This window comes from Callospermophilus lateralis, chromosome 5, assembly GCF_048772815.1.
Source record: "Callospermophilus lateralis isolate mCalLat2 chromosome 5, mCalLat2.hap1, whole genome shotgun sequence".
NCBI classification, from domain to species: Eukaryota; Metazoa; Chordata; class Mammalia; order Rodentia; family Sciuridae; genus Callospermophilus; species Callospermophilus lateralis.
In genome coordinates this window covers 120,431,218-120,449,568 of record NC_135309.1, presented here as the reverse complement: position 1 = coordinate 120,449,568, position 18,351 = coordinate 120,431,218, and the positions used below count along the sequence as shown (strand labels likewise).

General features: G+C 34.4%; 1 protein-coding gene across 5 annotated transcripts in view; it reads right to left on the bottom strand.

Annotated features, from left to right (window-relative positions):
* Pde4d (phosphodiesterase 4D) overlaps nt 1-18,351 on the bottom strand; it is a 1,049,725-nt gene that overhangs the window by 238,234 nt on the left and 793,140 nt on the right. Inside the window, exon 1 of one of the 5 annotated variants that reach the window (XM_076857256.2) lies at nt 16,319-16,383. The exons of the other annotated variants lie outside the window; for them this stretch is intronic. Within the exon in view, the coding sequence (XP_076713371.1) occupies nt 16,319-16,383 (65 nt within the window). Of the gene's footprint in view, nt 1-16,318; nt 16,384-18,351 lie in introns of those variants that run through there. 5 annotated transcript variants of the gene reach the window in all.

Here is an 18,351-nt window from a genome sequence, read left to right as displayed (position 1 = left end):
AAAATGACCTTTCAGCCTCCAAGTAGGAGTCTCAGTAAAAGGATGAAGAGAATCTGTTTCAATTAAGATAAACATCAAGTACCAAGATCCAATTATACTATTTGAATTCCCAGAAGGCAATCCATTGTAAAAAAAGAAAAAGAAAACACCAGGGACATCAGTAAACTTGGTAAAATTTAATTGTGTGAAGTTTTAATGATGCGAGGAGATGCTGTTGAGTGTTCCTGGAACATAGGGCTGTGTTTGGATGAATTCCTTCCTTCCTTCCTTCCTTCCTTCCACTCTCTCTGCCTCATTTTGGAATTGTCTTTGAGTGATTCTACTGAGCTGCATTGTCATTTTTATTGAAATGGACATATTTGGGCAGAAGAAGAAAACCTAGTTATTTACTGTGGTCATCTAACAAGGAATTTATTAGATATTAACTAACAAAATGTCACGGTTGATAGAAAAAGTTACATCTATCATTAATGGATATTATGATGTTAAGAGAATCGTAGTGCAACATGATAAATTTCATAGTAAAAACCTTAATTCCATTGCTGTGGATTGTTTCCTTCGGTTTTGTCATTATGTCATTTTTTTTATAGCTCCAGAAAATCCTTGAGAAGTGAAGGATGAGCCCAGGATGATGACTGAGGCAGTGCTTTGGTTTCAGTTCACATGGGCCCAAAGGTATATGCTGTTTGAAGCTGAGAGAACCCATTCAAACTACCTAAGAGAGACCAGGAGGGAGACCCATATAGGCCCTCAGCAGTCTTGCCAGAGGGAATGCCACAAAAAAATGCAAGTTCTTACTAGAACATTCTTTCGCTTCTTTTCTTTTTCAAATGATTGACAAAGGTTGTCTGTTCCTCATCCTGCAGGTTCAAGGTCTTTGCATTGGCTGCACCTTTTCTCAGTATTTACTTAACGGGTTCCTTCAGTTCTCATCTTCTCTGATCACTTCAACTAAGGAAGGTCTTCAGGATACACACCCACTCACACACAGACACACAGACACAAAGAAACACACACACACACACACACACACACACACACACTCACACAAAGGCCATCCCTTGTGTGTTCTCTTTACTGTGCTTAAACCCCAATTTGAAAACATTTTATTTGTTTAATGGTTTACACTCGTAAGAAAGGACTGCATTGTGACATCTCCAGAGCCAGAAAAGAGACTAAATATTTATTTCTTAATAGAAACTACCCTATACAAAACTATAAGAAATCATCCCAAATAAGTCTAGTTTGAACTATTTTATATACAGAGGCATTTATATTTCTTCTTGTAGTATCAATGTAGGCTACTATAAGATAAAATTGATATAAACTTAAGAATTAAGAGGGCCATGTCAAAAACATTCCAGATTTGGTAAGAAATCATACTAATTTATTTTTCATAATTGTGTGAATGTCATAAAATAATAAATGTCAAACAAAAAATCACACTTGAATTAATTTTCAAATTAAACATTAATTAGGTTTTAACTACAGTTGTGATGTCATTTCCTTAGTAAACTTTCTATAATCATTTAATTTGTGAAATATATATGTACATTATAATGTCATATCATATGCAATTTTATATATACCTAAAATTTTTGCATCCTTGTATATTAACTGTGTCAAGACTAACATGAAAACATATAAACATGAAAATTTTCATAGGCATTTTTCCTCCTAATAATAATAAACCAGCTAACATCTAATAGTTCTGCTGTGTCCCCAGCACCAGGTGAGCACTTTCCACATACTATCTCATTTAACCACTATATGTGCCTCATGGACAGTTCTTCCCCACTAAGCTATTCACTTGATATTCAGTTGAATGTTGCTTTCCAGACTAGGACTTCTTTATGTGAATGTGAAACTTATGAGGAAGGTTATAATTATGCCATATTTAGGGAGCAGCTGAGTGGAATGGAATGTCTAAAGTGACTGGTACCAAGCGCAATTGGTACTTTTATTTAAACATTTAAAAAGCCCATGTTGTCATGCACAGTTATTAGTTCTCTATTCTTTATCTCTTATGTTCACACAAATGGCATAAATTATGGAAGCAAATGTGTTTGGTGCTTTGAACAAATTATAGCTCACTGAAGTAAATTATCTAAAACTTTGAGTCCTGAAAATTCAGGATTTTTTTTTTTTTTTTTTTTTTTTACAATTAAGAAATGATGTGTGGAATTTAAAAGAACTAACCTCTGTTCTTTATATACAAAGTCACTAAGAATTAACAAGGCAAGTCAAATTAACAACAGAATAGAAATCAAAGAAAAAACAATCTTCAAAAAGCCAAGTGGATTACTTAAGAAAGGATGACCCAGTGAGAGACAGGGAGGTTCAAATTAGAATTAATTTAAAATTCAATTAAAATCTTATAAACACAGTTTTAAACCAAAATCTTATAGCCCCCCCCCCCCCCAACCAGTGACTAGAGTTGAGAAGGGTGGAGGTGCCCAGAGTGTGCCCTGAAGCATGGTATAATAGGTGGGACAGGTTTGGAAGTCACCGTGTTCAAAATCAGCCCTACAGAACTGGACCTAATGTAGCTCTGTAGAAATGCTAGTGTTTGACTGGGAATCATGGAAGAATGTGGTTCATTGTCAAATTCTGATAATAATTTGATACTTCATTGGCAAGCCATTTTCTGTTGTTGCAGAGTCCCCTTATGACACAGTTGTAATTCTGAAGGTCAAGCCCTTTAACTGAACTGCTGAAGGAGATAGAGATAAATGCCATTTTCTGATTTCTTACATGGAATCCAGTCTTTGATAGTTCTTTCAAGTTTCCATTAGATTCCAATTTGATGAAATGACACCATTTAAATTGATGCCATTATAGTCCTGGATTAAGATAATTACAAAGGAACATGACTATAATCAACCATAGTAATGGTAAAATAAGAGCTGGCAATTAAGCTAGTAGCAGTCATTTGTAGAAAGGAAAAGTTTATTTCCCTCACTAGAGAAACAGCTCCTCAAACATTTTCAACATTTAAGTAGGATCTATAAAACTGAAGGACTCTTGGAGATAGATTACTTATAAGGACAGTTTTGAACAAGTTAAACTATGCAAGATAGTCATTTTATGATTTACTTTTGTTTAAATTCACTTCTTTCCAGTTATTTTTTCTTATGTGTCCATCTCCGGTCCCCCTTTCTATATATACACCAAAATTTCACTAGTTTATGTATTTCATGTTTGAAAAATCAAAGGCTAATTTCATCTACATAAGAAATCTCTCGATTATAAAATTTCTTTAAATAAAATAAATTTAAATATTTAATTTGGCCAACAAGTTTTGTTAGGAGCTGATTAGGGAAATAACTTGTTTAGAATGGAAATATCTCCTAAAAATATGGCATGAATTTCCAAGTCAGAAAAAAAGAAAGAAAGAAAGAAAAGGAAAAAGGAAAAAAGAAAGAGAAAAAAACATCTCTATAGCTATTTCTATAGCCCAGGGAAATTATTTTGATGTGAAAAAAATAAAATATTCCAGGATTATTTTACCATTCCACTCCAAATTCAGGTAATGAGGTTTTTAAATTATTTTTTTCACCACTGGATTTCTGAAAGCATCTGCAACATTTTAAGACTCTAAATGTAGTTTTCTATCATGAAAGTAAAAAATATCACAAGGATGTATTAGTAGCTTAAACTCGAAATCCTCTACCCAGGAATTCTTTAGTTACTAAACTATATATTTTTAAATAAACAGGGACTATAGATTTCATCATTGTTTCTCTGACAGCCAAAAGGGTAGCTTAAAAACATTGTTATATGAAACAGTAAAAAAAAAAAAAAAAAAGTACTTTTATTTTTACAACTAATGAATCCACAGAAATGAAACTCTTCTCTTAAAATTATAATTTTTAAGATATAGAATCAGATTAAAACTCTAAGTGGTTAGAAAAATCTTGCACACAACATTAAACAAATAACTTGCTCTTTTATTAGGGATTCAACATTTATTTTAGAATATTTTAAAAATCTTCAAGTTTTAGAAGTGTGGTAAACCTAAAAGCTGACTTCATAATGGAAAAACCTCACAGTGCAACCAGGAATGCTAACCCTCAGTTATTCCTTGACTTTGAAGGTCAGGGATCAACTCCATGTTCGGACTCTAGGATAAGCTTGTCTCTTTGGCTTAACATCAGGGCTATGGAATCTGTCTTACTATGATAACTGTGTTGGACTTAGATGATCACAATGAGGATAAAACGAATCTAAAGAAGCAATCTTAGTACTCACTGGCAGCAGGTCTTTCAATCTTGGTACTCACTGGCAGCAGGTCTTTAATTGTGGCTCACAATTACCCACTGATAGAATGAGGTCAGCCATGTTAGCTGGCTGATCAATATGTGCAATACTTATAGCATTTCTGTATGCAACATTTCTTACTAGCCAATGATACTGAGAAGTGTCCCTCAAACAAGGCTAATAATGTTGAGGGAAACTAGAAAGCATAGATTCTAAAATGGAAATATATGAGGGGATGGAAGGTATTTAGAGAACTGGGTTGAGACAAGAATTCCCACTAGAGGTGGTAAACTAAAGGTTTTGGAAAGTCCCAGGAAATAAGCAAATCTTCCTAGATCTTCCAACTTCCTGCCATAGAGAGTAATTCTATTTCTAAGACACACCAGTACAAACTCAAGCTAAGTGCCATCTAGTTTAAAGAAATAAAAGCAGATTATAATTTTCTTTGTAATATAGAACAATTCATGGTTCTTCTGTTCCTGTACAGACAGATACTAAATTCCCAAAATGGTATAAGCACTGTGCTGGAAATAGGGACTTTTTCCTGAACAAAGATGAATAAACCCAGTCTATCCTATCACAAGGTTACAGAGAGACAACAGACAATAAGTGCAATGTTTTAAGAGTTATAACAGAGTGAAAAGCAGTATGGAGATTCCTCATAATAGTAGGAATGAAACCATCATATGACCTAGCTATCCCACTCCTTAGTATTTATCCAATAGAACTAAAATGAGTATACCATAGTGATATAGGCACACCAATCATTGTTTATAGCAATGCAATTCACAATAGTCAGGCTATGGAACCAGCCTGTCAACAGATGAATGAATGAAGAAAATGTGGTGTATATATATACACACAATGGAGTTTTACCCAACCATAGAAAAATGAAATTATGTCATTTGATGATAAATAAATGGAACTGGAAAACATCATGCTAAGTGAAATAAGTGAGACTCAGAAAGTCAAAGGTTGAATGTTTTCTCTCATATGCAGAAGCTAGAGCAAAATAAGCAGGCGGGGGGGGGGGAGGGAGAAACCCCTAAAAATAGAAGGAATTTCAGTAGATTAGAGGAAGCAGATCCAAGAGGAGAGAGGAGGGACTGGAAAAGGGAGGAACCACAGAGTAAAATTAACCAAATTATGCCATGTACATATACAAATGTATCACAGTGAACTTCATCTTTGTGTACATCTTTAATGCACCGATTATAAAACAATAAATAAATAGAAGGAAAATTAGAAGAGTAGGGGAAGTTGAAAGGGAGAGGAAGGAGAAGAAAGAAAGAGGAAATAGTAGGGACTGAAATAGAGCACCTTATATTTCATGTATATGCGATTATGTCACAGTGAACACCAATATCGTTTATAACTCTAATGATTTAATAAAAGCATTTTTAAAACAATAAATAAATATAAGGAAGACCAGTAGAAGTAAGGACAGGAGGGAAAGTGAAAATATTGGTGATTGTAATGGAGCAAATTATATTTCATGCATGTATGCATATGACAAAATAAAGCTCAAAACTATAAATAACTATACTGCACAAATAACAACATTAAAACAGAGTTATAACAGAAATACATAAGGTTTCAGGAGAGCACAGAGGAAGGAGTTTTCATTCTGGATGGGGAAGTGTAGGAAGGCTTCCCAGAAGAAATGTTCATTGAGCGTGAATCTAAGCAACAGAGTGTAGACATTAAATTATACATTCAAACGATTATTCTAAAACGACAATGGAGTTTTGTTACCAGTTTTTCTTTTCTTTTCTTTCTTTCTTTTTTTTTTTTTTTTTTTTTTTTGGTGTGGGGACCAAAGACTTCACCACACGCTAAGCATGTGATTTACCACTAAGCTACACCTTCAGCCCCATGAAAATGGTTTTAAATGCTCATATAGTGTTACATACAAAATTATGATTTAAACAGTTTGCTAACCCATTTTTACCCTGAATTCATATCTCCAACAAAAGTTAATTAACTATTCATCAGTGAGAATGAATGAACAACATACACATAAACAAGGATAATCTCTCAAACATCATTTTGCAATAGGCTGGAGGGAATAGCCAAACACAAAATAATACATGCTATCTTATTGGTTTTATATAAAATTCAAAAGGAGATGATCATAACTTGTGATTTTTGAAATCAGAATCATTGTTATTTCTATGGGGATGGGAAGTGGCTTAAAGAAGAACAAAGGTAATTTTTGGTTTCTGGTGAGACTATTGAGTCCTTATGTTTATTATACTTACACAAAATATGGGTGACAAATATACAAAGCTATGTCAAAAATTATACATACACATTTGATACATGCAAAAATTCTGCTTCTGCTATAGCAACTTTATCTGCATGCACATTTAATAGCAAGTTTACATACATAGAATTATCATGAGATCACCAGAGCCATTTAAATGGCAAACAGCCACACTCTGTCCTTCTGCTGTTGGATAAATATCATGAATTCATGAAAGTACTTTTTCTCTCTGAGCCCAAGGCAGCTCTCAGTATATCAATTCAGTGTAGCTGAAACTAATTATGAGAGTTCACCTTTAGATTAAAAAGGTTAGTCATCTTGGTTTTACACACAAGACTATTTCTTTTATTATATACATGAAAAAGACCTTACAGTTATGGAGAAATTTCACTCATAATTTTAAGTAAGGGTATAATTTCATACCTATGCATTTAAAATAATATTCTCAATTATGACTTTATAATGGCATGTTTGCTAACAGCAAGTTTGCTTTTGTGTGTGTGTCTTTTATATTACTCTAGAAACACTGATTTATATACAGTTACATTCCTTTCTAACAACGGGATTCAGATAAATAATTGGTAATTTTTTTTTTTTTCCCATCAAAAGATTCAGGGAATCTTCTGAGGTCCACTTCCTGTCCCCAAGTTGGTTTACGCCACCTTCACTTGCAACTCTTATCCCAATGTATAGTTGAAAATTATAACAAAGTAATGCTTTTACAAATTTTGGGGTAACTATTCATAATAAAATAAGTAGATGCCAGTGACTGTGGAATGCAAATTGCCTTCTCTCACCAATCTACTGCATTCTTGACATTCGCACCCTGTGGCTGTGTGGCTTATCCTGAAGTATCATTCCAGGCTGTAGGATGAAGAAGGTGGCTTAAGCCCTTTTTTTGCTGAATTAAGGTGGAAGGGTAAGTTAAAGAGAATCCCTGCCCAGTCTGTGGTCTGGTAAGAAAGATGAGACTCATCTATGGATCTGTGAAATAATAACCTATAAATAATTTTCTAAGAATGATATAAATGTTATGAATCTATAAACAATGTTGTGAATAACAATCTATGAACTATGTATTTATACATATTGATCTATGAATTATACAACCAAGAATGTGCTTCCAGACTAGATGAGAAGGAGGTTTAGAGAGGCAGAAAAGGCCTGACAGTATCATTGATGAATTGCTATGCATTAGTTAATTTCCCAGCAATAAGTTTAAAAAATTACATTCAAATCAAACACAAATTATGACAGGACTGTCCTTCATACATTTGTCTGATGAACTAGTTTTCAGCTCTGTTTGACCTCAAATTTATTTTTGAGTTTTTAAAACTCAAAAACCTTTTATGGCTCAAACACTGACATTGTTTCTAACAGTTATTCTTGATCTTACTTGACCAGAAATGTTAAAGACTAGCAAAACTTGGCCAGTTGCACATTGGGGTTAGGGGTGGGGAGAATTATATTATAGGTTATGCTCTGTGGTTCTACTCATTTAAAAGAATTTATGGTCCCACAAACTGGTCAAATGCCCGAAAGGAACAAAACAGTGCAATTTATAGTCTGACCAGAGGCAGAGGGTCACTAAGCTAAGTGACTCAGGAACTAGCTAGATCTCTAAGGAATGAAACTGTGTCAAAGTCCATCTTCTATTTCTTAACACATCTCTAGGGTCCCTGGTTGAAGGCTTGTATGCAAATCATGGGAGAGAAAGTAGACAAATACCAAAGGCAAACATGTTTTTATATGCACATATTAAAAGAAGCTTGAACTATCAAGGACAGAAAGAAAAGGTCTAAGTAGAAGCCTATTAACTTTAGCAATACCAGTAGGTAAAATCAGCATGCGCAGACAAACTAGTTTAGATAGTACAGCAAAGCAAACAAGCCAACAAGAGCAATAGCAGCAATAACACAGTAGGATTTAACATTCCACAGACCAAGGTTTTCCTGCAGCACCATGATTTTACAAGCTGTATGACTTTAGTGTAATTTGATACAGTTGCTTTGAGGATGAAATGAACTCAATTGTATACAGTAACAAGCTCAATGTTTGACAAACAGATGCTCAATACACTGTATCCATCATCATTACTAAGGTTACTGCTCCAAATACTGTTATAGATTTAGGAAATGCTGTCCCCTAGCTAGCTCTTTATCTGACTACCAATGGGTTAATGGCCGTCCCGTAACAAAGCTGTAGTATCAAAGAAATATATGACAGTTAGCAATGACTTATTCCATGTTGGAATGTCATTGGTTATAAGTTGACACATTTTGCAGTGACTTGGCAAAGGAAGGTCAGTCATATAAATTCCTTGACATAAAGAAAAAATTATATCACATTGCAATGGAATGACATCATGGATGTTAGAAATTATAATCTTTGGATTCTATATGTACATAAATACGTCATATAAGTTAATTAAGAAGCTGAATTTCTCCTTTTGAATGTATTTTGAATAGGAAGGAGAATTAAGTATGATGGGAGCATTCTTCTGTGGGGGTGTAAAGACAATTACATAATAAAATTATCTTTAATGAAACATTTCTTTTAACAAGTCACACTGGTGCCATTTATTTTACAATTCAGAATGAATATTTCACACTATGAAATGGAAAAATGTCCAAGAACACTAAATAACAATTTTCAAATTACATAAAAGAGTTCACTTATCTATAGATGCACTATTGCTGTTATCTACTGAGAATTAGGAGGGAATGGGCTAAAATTTAAGCAAGAGAAAATTTTATTAGGTGTAACCAAAACTTTCTAACTGTGTGGGTTTAAGATATCAGGACTACTTTTTATAAGCTGTAATCTCTGGTATGCATTCTACAACTACTTTCTCATTTTCTAATCTCTGGTTTTCGGTCATGTGGAATAGAGACATGGAAGGACTTGCATTTGCCTCCCCCTATTCTGTGACAGAATTCACAAGGCTGAGATGAGGAGGAAATGTCCTCTAATTCAAGCACATTAATGGCAACGTTTGTCCATAAGTTGACAATATGATTTAATAGGTTAAGGCCCTAGAATGTAAATATCTGGTTTAGAATAGGCTGGAGTTCTTATATTAGTGTGTCTAGAATCTTCCTTATTCTCTGACCAGACTTCTCCAGATCTTCCCTTGAAATCCTCCCTTGCATTTTTCTAATCTCTATTCTGCGTGGCAGTTTAGTCTCTTGCCAGTTTCTCCCATTCATATCCCCACCATCACCCAAGATGCTCCTGGGAGAGCCCATCCCCCAAAGAGGCTGAGGGTAATTAATAAACACTTATCATGTATGCTTCTCCTGCTGAATTAAGAAACCACATCTCTAGGCTATGGGATTCTCCCTACTCTACATTCTTTTGAAGTTCTTCCCAGTGTAGGCCGAACTTGACCACAGAGCTAGGTAATTTGAGAACTGAGACAAATCCCCAACACAGGCTCAACTAGTTATCTCTACCTAGGTACATCTAATAGCACTTTACAAAGGCTCTCTCTCTCTCTCTCTCTGTGTCCCTGTGCTACCCCAGCCTTCCTGCAGGTCTTTACCCAAGAATGGTATGGTATTTTTGGCTAAAATATACCTTACCTCTTACTGTCCATTTTGTAATGTATCTCCAACCCCTGTACTGTATCTTAAGAAGATGTATCATTTCCATAGGGTCAGGGAAATCTGTTTTGGATTTTGATTGAGATGGAGCTTTCTTCATGACTATCTTCCTCCCCAACTTAATTTATTCCCTTCCATCCATATGCCAGTCTCCTTGCCTTTATGCAGGCTTTGGCAATTCTTCTAGTTCAGTAAGTGTGAGTGTTATTCAGAATATTCCTATGTATCCCTCAGGCATTTTTTCTCTGAGAAAATTGAAAAACTCCCTGAAAACCTCAATATCCATCCTCTTCAGCTTCATAGTGGGATCTCCTCAATCTCAAGAGCAACAACTGGGTGGTTCTGTGACCAGTCATTCCTATTGTCCCCATCACACTCATGACCTCATTCCTTCTAATTCAATAAAGCTCACTCCATGATGGGAATGAATGACAGCAGACCTAATAAATGGGCTCGTCCTCTACCTCTGCTGAAAGACAAGTTACAGATTCAAAATTATCACACGCTCAAGGTCAGTGGTAAAGAAGGGTGCAGTTACAGTTAGAAACACAGCTGCACACATAAAAAGAGACAGCTGTATTGATGCAGACCCCCAGAATGCAGTGTCACCAGCAGAGGGCTGCATGGCGCAATATTACTTATGACCTTTAATCACCAGTGACATGATAGAAAAAGGGGATGGAGAACCCAGTTTGAAATGCCCTGGGGGGTGGGGGAAAGCATCTTTCTTGTGGTGAATTCAATATTAATTCAGCATTTCCTTACAAATCGCCAGGCTGAATTCCTGAACTTTCAGTTATACATTATACTTAAGGAGCAGTGATTTCCTCCTCCCAGACAAGTTTAAAGTTGAAAAAAAAAAAAAAAAGAAGCCAAAGAAAATTAATAGATACTAATTATTTAATTATAACTTTCCTGTGATTTCTCAGAAATGAGAAATATCCTTTAACTGTAAGATTTTGTAAGGCAGAGGTATTTAAATTATTGTTCTTTAAATTCCTTAAGAAGTTCAATTAACTGCCACTTTTTCTCAGTCTCTGCAGGGATACCAAAAACACAAATGACTATCCAGAGGTAACACATACAGAGAATAATACTATGCATGACGTTAGCAGTTACTAGCTTGGTGGTTTTCAAACAAGCTGCTTGGGGACCTAGCTCTTCGGAGGTACTGCATGGACAGGGATTAGATTTGGGGTGGGAGCAAAGGTAAAAACTCAATGTATGTTTTATCATTTTATTTGTGCATCTACATCTGTACTTATACATTTCATTTCTATGAATGTTTTTAATATCCCCCAGTCTTAAGGAACGATGTCCTTATTCTGTATACTGTATTGTAGGACACAGAGGAGCTTACTTGCTAGCAGTAGAGAATATAATGTCATAAAATCTATAATTACAAGTATCTATTGAACAGACATTTTTCAACAACAACAGACCCTTAAACTTTATAGTATATCATACTTATAAAAAGACAACTTCCACATATTGTAGGGTATTTAGATAGACAATTTTTCAGTTATCAAAAATGAAATTATAGCTGGGCATGGTGTTACACACCTGTATTTCCAGTAACCCAGGAGGCTGAGGCAGGAGGATCACAAGTTGAGGTCAGTCTGGGCAATTTAGTGAGACCCCGTCTCAAAATAAAAATTTAAAGGTCTGGGGATATAGTTCAGTGGTAAAGAAGTGCCCCTGGGTTCAATCCCAAGTACTGCCAGGGGGGAACAATGACAATAACATAAATAACATACACAGTAGAGGGGAACAACATGCTGAATTGAAAAGAGCCTTTGCTTTTGCTTTGGAGAAGACAGATTTGGGTTCTATCTCTAGCTTTCCCTGTCAGTTACTAGTTACATGGTCCTTACCCAATATATTTCATCTAATAGACTCATTTTCTACTCTGTAATATGTGGATTAACAACTCTACCTTTCAATTGTTATAAAATCTAAATAATACATTGTACATAAAATTCTCCACAGAGTTCTCATAAATGACACTCTGTAAAAAAAAAAAAAAGTGGACAAATTATTCTTAGAAAAAAGTGTTATGTTGAATGAAGAATCAGAGTACAGAAAGAGTATATACAACTATTTAAGATACATAGGTTAAGTTGAAAATGAGAAGAGCTGAGTATTGGATTTGGGGTTATGAGTAATTTTCTCACCAACAGATTATATCTTTTTTACTCTCAGCTATAAAAACCAGTCACAGTAGCCTAGGCAAATATTTTCCATTGTGATTTTAAGGCCAAAATAAGGATGCTTGCCTAACTGGATTTTTATAACCTTAGGAGGAGAAAGGTAATCATAAAAAAAGCAATTATTTATTGGTCTGAGCTGGAAGGTATTCGAGAAAATTGTATCTTCCAAGTACCAAAATACTTACATTTTGGACTCTTGAGTAAATTATTTTTAATGATTTTATACACACACACACACACACACACACACACACACACACACACATATATATATATATATATATATATATATATATATATATATATATACTAAACTAAACATATAAAGATGAACTTACTAATATGCACATAATAGTAATATTTTTAATAATGTACACTTATAATACTTCCTTGATAGGAAAAAAGTCAAATAATATAGGAATAGAGTGACAAAAAGAAAGTTTCCAGTACCAGCATTTCTACCTTTTTTTTTTTTTACCCCTAAACAGTAACCACTACCAAAAGCTTGGAATTAAGTCTCCCAGATTTTGTTCTATGCTTATAAACCTAAGTACAATTTTTACATATTTTATTTCATTTGAAAATCTGCTTCAAAACAAAAAAAGCTGCAGTCATATTTTGGAGAGCAGCAGATCTTTTTTTCCCCAGGTTACATAATGAATGATCTTAAATATAACAAGTGAATCCTAAAAGCTGAATATTCTGGCAGCAGGAAAGAACAAAGTCCATTTTTTTTTCAACCAAAGTTCTCTTTACATTTATATTTGTGAGGATAATAACTTTTTTACTTAAATTAAATCATGTGTCTTAATTACATCAGTGAGGAAATATCCCTGAAATATGTTTGTAAATGGGAAAGCCCTATACAGATATCAAAATTGGAGCCATGTGATATGCAAATATTTATGGAAAGGCAATGTCATTGTTTTCTTCTATAGAATTTGAAGGTAGAATATTGTTACTGAAACAATGGAAATAGAAAAGCAAACAATGCCTTTAAATCAATATATTTGTTAATTTTATCCTTTATGGGCACAAAAATACACATTATTTTGTTCTCCATCTCATGCATGCAACTGTTTCAAGGAAATGCTTAAAATAAATGCCACCATCACTTTCTTTTAGAACCTGGCCATATTGTAGAATCAATAAATAACTACTGAATGAATAGAAGCAATCTCTTACATTCCTTATTATATAAGCTCAAATTTTGTGACACCTATATTACAAGAAAAGAGAGAGAATAATTTAAAGATTATTTGTATTTTATTTTTTGAAATTCATAAAATAATGATAACTAAACCTGACTTTTTCAGAAGATGAACTAAGAGGAAGAGTGTGAAATATCATTAGAAATTTGTTGTGAAATCCCTTTAAAAATATGGCTGTGCCACTGCAACTTAATTAAAGTTTTAAAGAAAGTTAAAATGGATGAAATGTTATGGTATTTGATAGAAAAAAAAGAGAGAGAGAGAAAGTAAAGGAGAAGTAATGCAAACCACTGGGTTCTTGCAGAAGATGGATAATTGACATCCAAAGGCACTGTTTGGTTTTGGGACCTGCCAGAGGAATGATGCAGACAGATGCAGAAAGTGGGCCAATGGAATAGAAGATGGATTTACAGAACTAGAATTAAGATGGTGAAGCCAAACTTTGGGCTACTAAGAACAAATTATTCTGAAGAGCAGAGTGAAAATAAAAAAAAAAAGAAAATCTTAAAAAGAGAGACATGATAAACCAGTAGGTGTCTTTTGTGGGATGTTAACTGTGAAAAAGAGTAAAGCAGGCTTTGGTGTTTGAAAAGGAATGGGAGGTGTGCAGGTGGATGAGACATTAGAATAGAAACTCTGGTAGGAAAACATTGTCCAGCTGAGCTCTTGAGGCTTTTGGCTTTGTGTGCAGAGATACAGAGTAAGAGTGCAGAGGTTTGCTTTTTTGTTTGTTTGTTAATTGAGTAAATATGTGTGTGTGTCTATACACACAAATATGTATTTTCTCTAAGAGAGAATTTGAAGGTAGAATATTGAATTTGAAGGTAGAATATAGCTACTCTATAATCCTAGTGAGTTCACCATATATAAAGATAAATAAATATAACCAGTGTGTATACTTTTTGAATGGAAAAAAAGCATAACAAATGGTAAATCTGTAATTAAAAACTTATTATTACCTCAGGCCAAATTATTTGAAAGCCACAGAGATACACCCAAGAAATTATATTATGAAATCAGAAGTAATATTAACAAGTAGAGCGGTTTCTGTAGTGTACAGTTACATCTAGGAATCATTAACATAAAAAGAGAAATTTATTTTTTATACAAAAATCATTCTGACCCTAACATCATGCAGAATATTTTGATAAATAGAGCATAGGCACATTGAGAAATAAATATTTTTCAATATGTATTTTGAATTGTGGCTCTACGTATACATGAAAATAACTCATACAATTTGAAATAGTAGAAGAGTTGTAGGAAAATTGAATATGACAATCTCTGACATGTGCAGGGTGTCAACATTAATAGTCCCCAAATGAACTAGTTGTTGCCAATAGGGGTCAGAATTTGAAAATAAGTCTCCCGGCAATTTAGGCAATAAGGAAAATAGATTAGTTAAATACTATTTGTTTTAGTACCAGATATTTTCACTTAAGAAACATATAAATCATCAAATGAGAAAAATTCCCTAATTTTATGAATTCTGATTACTCATTTCAGAGATTTACATTAGCTATGAAATTTTTAAAAGAATTCTAAGGATTCCCCAGTATTTTTGTTTCACAAGAAAGGACCTTACAAATATATTTGCATATGCAAATGTTTCTTTCAATAAACTCAAAGAGTTACTGTATGTATTCTTTTATAAGGAATGGCAAATATTATAAGAAACAAATTTTCATCTATAATATATTAAAACTCATGGAAATTCTACTGGAGGTACTATTCTTGATTCCAGCCCACCATAAAGTACTAGTATAAAAACAGCAAACAAGTATCCACTTACATAAACAAAATCTGAATTTCTTTAGCAAATAATCTGAGTATGTAGATATACATTTGGCCACTCATATAATGCATAACAGATTTTGCTTGCCTGTTAATCCTGTCCCTGATCAGGGGCTCTTAATCATTGCTTTTATTTTCCTTTTCTGAAACCTGATGATTTATATTTTCGAGATGAGCTTATTTGTTTATTTAAATCACTAAGACAAACAAAATAAGATTAACCTCTGAAATAACCATACAAATATTCTATAAATAGCTATTTAAGACCAGAAGATACTTTCTTGGGAAATTTTCCTTAAGGATTATATACTTATGAGCATATGAAACAAGTATTGGGGAAATAGAATAAATGAGAGTGAATATACGTTTCATTATGGTGAAAATATTAAAATTACTCAAAATATAACTAGTAGAGAATATTATTATGACAAAACAAAACAAGAAAGATGATTTAATGATAAGTGATCTGATACAGATTTAGCCATATAGTTTGCTATTCAGGTGGTTTCATATGTTTAAAGAAACATAGCATTTATTAATTCCTAAATATCTATTCCAACAGCCAAAGTATTACTTGCAAAGACAAGCGCAGACTGTCAACTTCCAGCCTGCCTGCAGCAAGCAAAAAAAATGAGAAAACCAGAAATCAAATCAGACTGCGAAAAATGACAAGTCTTCATTTTCAAAATTCCCACTATATTTGCCAGTGTCTTTCCTACTTTAAAAATTATCACCAGATAAATGGCTACAGTCCACATGGAGTCAACAACAACAACAACAACAACAACAAAATGTGTACACCTCTTTGGATACAGCAGACAAGACACAAAGCAAAATAGAGAATAAAACAGAATACTGTCTTCTTTCTCACAAAACCTTAACATCTCACACCGAATCAATTAATCACAACATATTCACATATTATGTCTTAAAAGGGAAAAAGGGAGAATCATGAGAAAAAAGGCACATTACCAAACTGCTTCTGTTGTCCTTAGTGAACTTGTTGACCTGGATCTTGGCTTCATAATAATGCTCATTTTGGGGGAGGAAAAAGAAAAAAAATTCTTTTCAAATATTCTAATTAACACATTTCAGCTGTCTTTCTTCAAAGATGATTTTAAATATATTCCATTTCCAAGGGAGGCTGCTTGAAGCAATTCACTTTTCTGGGAATCCACCTCTTGCCCTCAGTCCAGCTCATCCGGGAGGTTCTCAGCAGCAGGAGTGCGTTCCTCTTTCATACTGAATTTACTCCAGTACTAGGCTGTTCAGAAGTGACAGTTTCTTCTCTGTCTTGCATTGCCAAGAGAGGAACTGAATTTTGAATCTATTCTTCATCTGGGTCACAGGGGAAACCAGCATAGTGAAAGTGTCACTTGATCTCTTTTTAGCAATTCCATAATAACAGGTTAAAGGTTTCCAGCACTGAAACTACCCAGGTAGAGGGGAAAGAAAAAGAAAATGACGGGGAGGACTGGAACACGGAGAGCTGTCAGGGAAGTTTCATTTCAGGGCAACCACAGGAAAGCAGTCTTCTAGGTGGAGCAAAGAAATTAGGGAAGGAACAAAGCTCTCCAGTGTGGATTGGGTGGGCTGGTTTACCTGCCAACGTAATCTCCAGTGTGTCCCCTGTTAAAGATTCTGACTCCAAGCCTTTGTGAATGAGAACTATCACTCAATCTCTCCCTCCGGGGGGAGAAACTATTCCTCAAGGGCCGAATGACGTCTGTAAGAAGGCAATTCAAAACATCACAGGGAAGTGAGAAAGGAAAAAAAAAAAAAAAGCAGCGCTCAGTCTGGTGGCCTGGTCAATTGCTGAAACTTACAAAGAAAGGGGCGGACCAGCTCCAGTCCAGAACTATAAACCAGCCAAGCAGACAGGAGACCTCTCAAAACTTGTAAAACTGTTTCCTCCTCTAGAAAATGAGTTGTTTGTGTTATATGGGTAAAATCCATGAGCACCTTTATGAGGAACACACCCCTTTCCATTGAGTTTTTTATTCATTAAAAAAAAAGAAGAAGATATTTTCTCAAAGTACCAAATTGAAACACTGAAAACTAAAATTCTCATCAGGAGCAAAGCTGAGAGGACTTGGGGACTTAGCAGTTCATTTTAATCAAATTTTAATAAAATGCCTCACATTTGGGGGTTGGTTGTAGAGATAAAAACTGATTCTTTTTTAATATTTTTATTTTTTTAAGTCATAATTGGACACAATACCTTTATTTTTTATTTATTTTTATGTGGTGCTGAGGATCAAACCCAGGGTCACACTGTACTGCTGAGCCACAAACCCAGCCCTGAAAACTGATTCTTAAAAATTCAGCTAATTGTAATAGGCATCCTTCCATCAGGAGGTGCTGAAATGTTTAAGCTGAAAAATCCAAATGTATTCTTGCTGGACAAGTGGCTGCATGTACCGAGGCTGTTCCCTTTCACAATGTCTTTTAAACCTTATTTTTTTAAAAATGATGCAAATTTCATTGATTTGTACACACAAAGACTCTGAGTTTGCTAATTCTGAACAGCTCTTCAGTAAACAATGAAGCTTTACATCATGTTAGCATCTCATTTTCCAGACCAATACCTGCCCCCACATCCTACATCTGAAATAAAAGCTGTTCTATTAGAGTACATATAATCTAGGTTGATTCCAATCCCTCCTAACAAGAAATATTTGGCCATCCTGTCTGCCCCTCTGACATTTGTACAAAGCATGGATATTCCTCTGTGTGTGCCAACTTCAATTATTTTGAATGTGAATTATCAACTGAAAAATAATTTAAGCATTCTGATTCCGACATTAGTTAGTGTGTTGGTTCTCTAGTCTGACGTGCACTTGGTATTTATTTAGCATTTGCAGACAGGATGTTGGACTGTAGTGGTGACCCACCCAAACAACTTGGAAAATTAATGTAGTAAGGCATCCGCCAGAGGCTCCAGCTGCTTATTAAAACAAACCCTCTACTTTTCCCCTGGTCACACTTCAAGGTGCATTTGTGAT